The 1,961-nt window shown below is 46.8% G+C and overlaps 1 protein-coding gene across 2 annotated transcripts in view; it reads right to left on the bottom strand.

The window, feature by feature from the left end:
• Positions 1-633, bottom strand: part of LOC109933950 (zinc finger and BTB domain-containing protein 21) — a 178,671-nt gene extending 178,038 nt beyond the window's left edge. For both annotated transcript variants that reach the window (XR_007263293.1, XM_048603281.1), the window contains exon 1: positions 490-633. Coding sequence is in view for 1 of the 2 variants with exons in the window: in XM_048603281.1 (XP_048459238.1) it covers positions 490-621 (132 nt within the window). In the remaining variant the exon portion in view is untranslated. The remainder of the gene's footprint in view (positions 1-489) is intronic.
• Between the last annotated feature and the right edge of the window lie 1,328 nt (positions 634-1,961).

The raw sequence follows: 1,961 nt of genomic DNA, 5'->3' as shown, positions 1-1,961 counted from the left end.
CAGCAATTTCTGTTCTCGTCTGTAACGAGAGAAAAAACAAACAGAACCTGAGACACACTTCCCAGCCCACGTGGGAGTGAATAAATGATTCATGCGCAGTGTCGACAATCACGTCCAGATACCCGGACCCGCCGCAAAAGGCGCCAGCAGCGCATGCGTCAGGCCGTCGTGGGACCGGAGCTACGCACACATGCGCGCTGCCGGCAACCCGCCGACCTGATACCCTCCGGCGCATGCGTCAGGGTGTTAGGGGGCGGAGCACGCATGCGCAGTGGGCTGTGTAGAGCCGCAAACCAACCGCCGCCGCCGATGAGGGTGAGAGGGAGGGAATGAAAACCGCCTCGGAATTACGTCAGGAGCAGGCCGCATTTTTTTTAAATTGTACAGCTATCCCTCCGTCCTCTCTCACACACAAACAACAGACAACCTTAAACTTCCGGTCCCTCGCATTTTTTGCATTGACGAAATCCATTCGCTGGTTTAACTCACCCTGTGATTGAGCGGCGCCTCGGCCTCTTTCTTTCTTTTCCTCAGTCTGTGCCTGACCCAGCCCCGGGCTCGGGTGATGATTTTATTTGGTTTAGAATTTGGTGCCGCGCGCCGCCGATGCCGTGATTCCATCCATCTTGAATTTGACGTCATCCCACACTCGGGATGAGGTCACTCCATGGAGCGCTCGTCACGGACGCCGCTTCCTGATTGGCTAGACCTGCGGATGGGTGGGACACACTGTCACATCCGGTCCCGCCCGTCAATCATCGGCGACGGGCTTGCTCGGTGCTCTTAAAGGCAACCAATTCTCATTTTTGGTATTTCAATCCATTGCTATTAATTTATGTTTATGATTTCCAGTGTTCACAGCAAATACGCATAGAAACATAAATAGCCAAGGCCATTTTGTCCTGTTTTCCTACTCAATAGGAACATATTTCTTTCAAATCAACCTGTTCTGAGATGTAGGAACATTGGAACAGGAGTAGACCATTCAGCCCCTTGAGCCTGTTCCACCATTCAATGAGATTTTGGCTGATCCGTAGACCAACTCCTTTGGCCCACATACCTAAATATCTTATTATCTATTTAAAATTTACATAAATTAATTTAAAGTGATCTAACACCCACTGTCATTTACAATGCACTTTGGAAACTTGAACCCACCCCTTCTGGCTCAAAGGGAGGGATACTACCATTGATCTACAACTTCTTCAGGGATATTGTGGCATGTGTCTGGAACACATCGGACTTGAACCCAAGCCTCTTGGCTCACTTACCACTGCACCATGAGAGTCTTCTGCAATCTCATCACAGTTGTCATCCAACTCAGTGGTTACTAAAACTGAAACATTCACTCAGTTTTTTCTCTTTACAGGTGCTGCCAATCCAGAATTTCTCCAGCAATTCCTTTTTTTATTTCCTTTTTTTATCTGCAGTTCTTTGTTTTATTTCATTAATCTATTCCTGCTTTCTCCCCATTCCCTTTGATCCCTTTGTGCTCAAAAGAACTGTATCTAATTCCTTTTTGAAAATATTCAATATTTTGGCATCAACCACCTTCTGTGGCAGAGAATTCCACAGACTTACCACTCTATAATCAAAGACATTGTTTATCTCAGTCCTAAAAGGCCTACCCCATATAATTAGATCTGCCAAATAGTCAGTGGTTCCTGGAATGGACATTTGCAAGCTCCTTAGATTTAAAAGAATCATCCTTGGGCTATGGGTGTCAACATCTGGGCCAACATTGTTGCCCTGGAGAAGATGATGGTGAACTGCTTTCCTGCACTGCTGCAGTCCATGTGCTGTAGTTACATTCCAATGAGCTTGAGAGGAGACACTATTCCTCCTGTAATTTTCTTGGGATCCCTCTCCAACCCAATCCATTCCTATTGCAGGAGTGTGTGAATGCATCATGTCAGGACATGCTGGGGCCTGGCAATAATTTACTAATAGCCTGTCAAGGA

This window comes from Rhincodon typus, chromosome 11 (genome assembly GCF_021869965.1).
Source record: "Rhincodon typus isolate 14 chromosome 11, sRhiTyp1.1, whole genome shotgun sequence".
Lineage (NCBI taxonomy): Eukaryota > Metazoa > Chordata > Chondrichthyes > Orectolobiformes > Rhincodontidae > Rhincodon > Rhincodon typus.
Note: the sequence above shows the minus strand (reverse complement) of the source record. Positions and strands in the feature narration are given on the sequence as shown.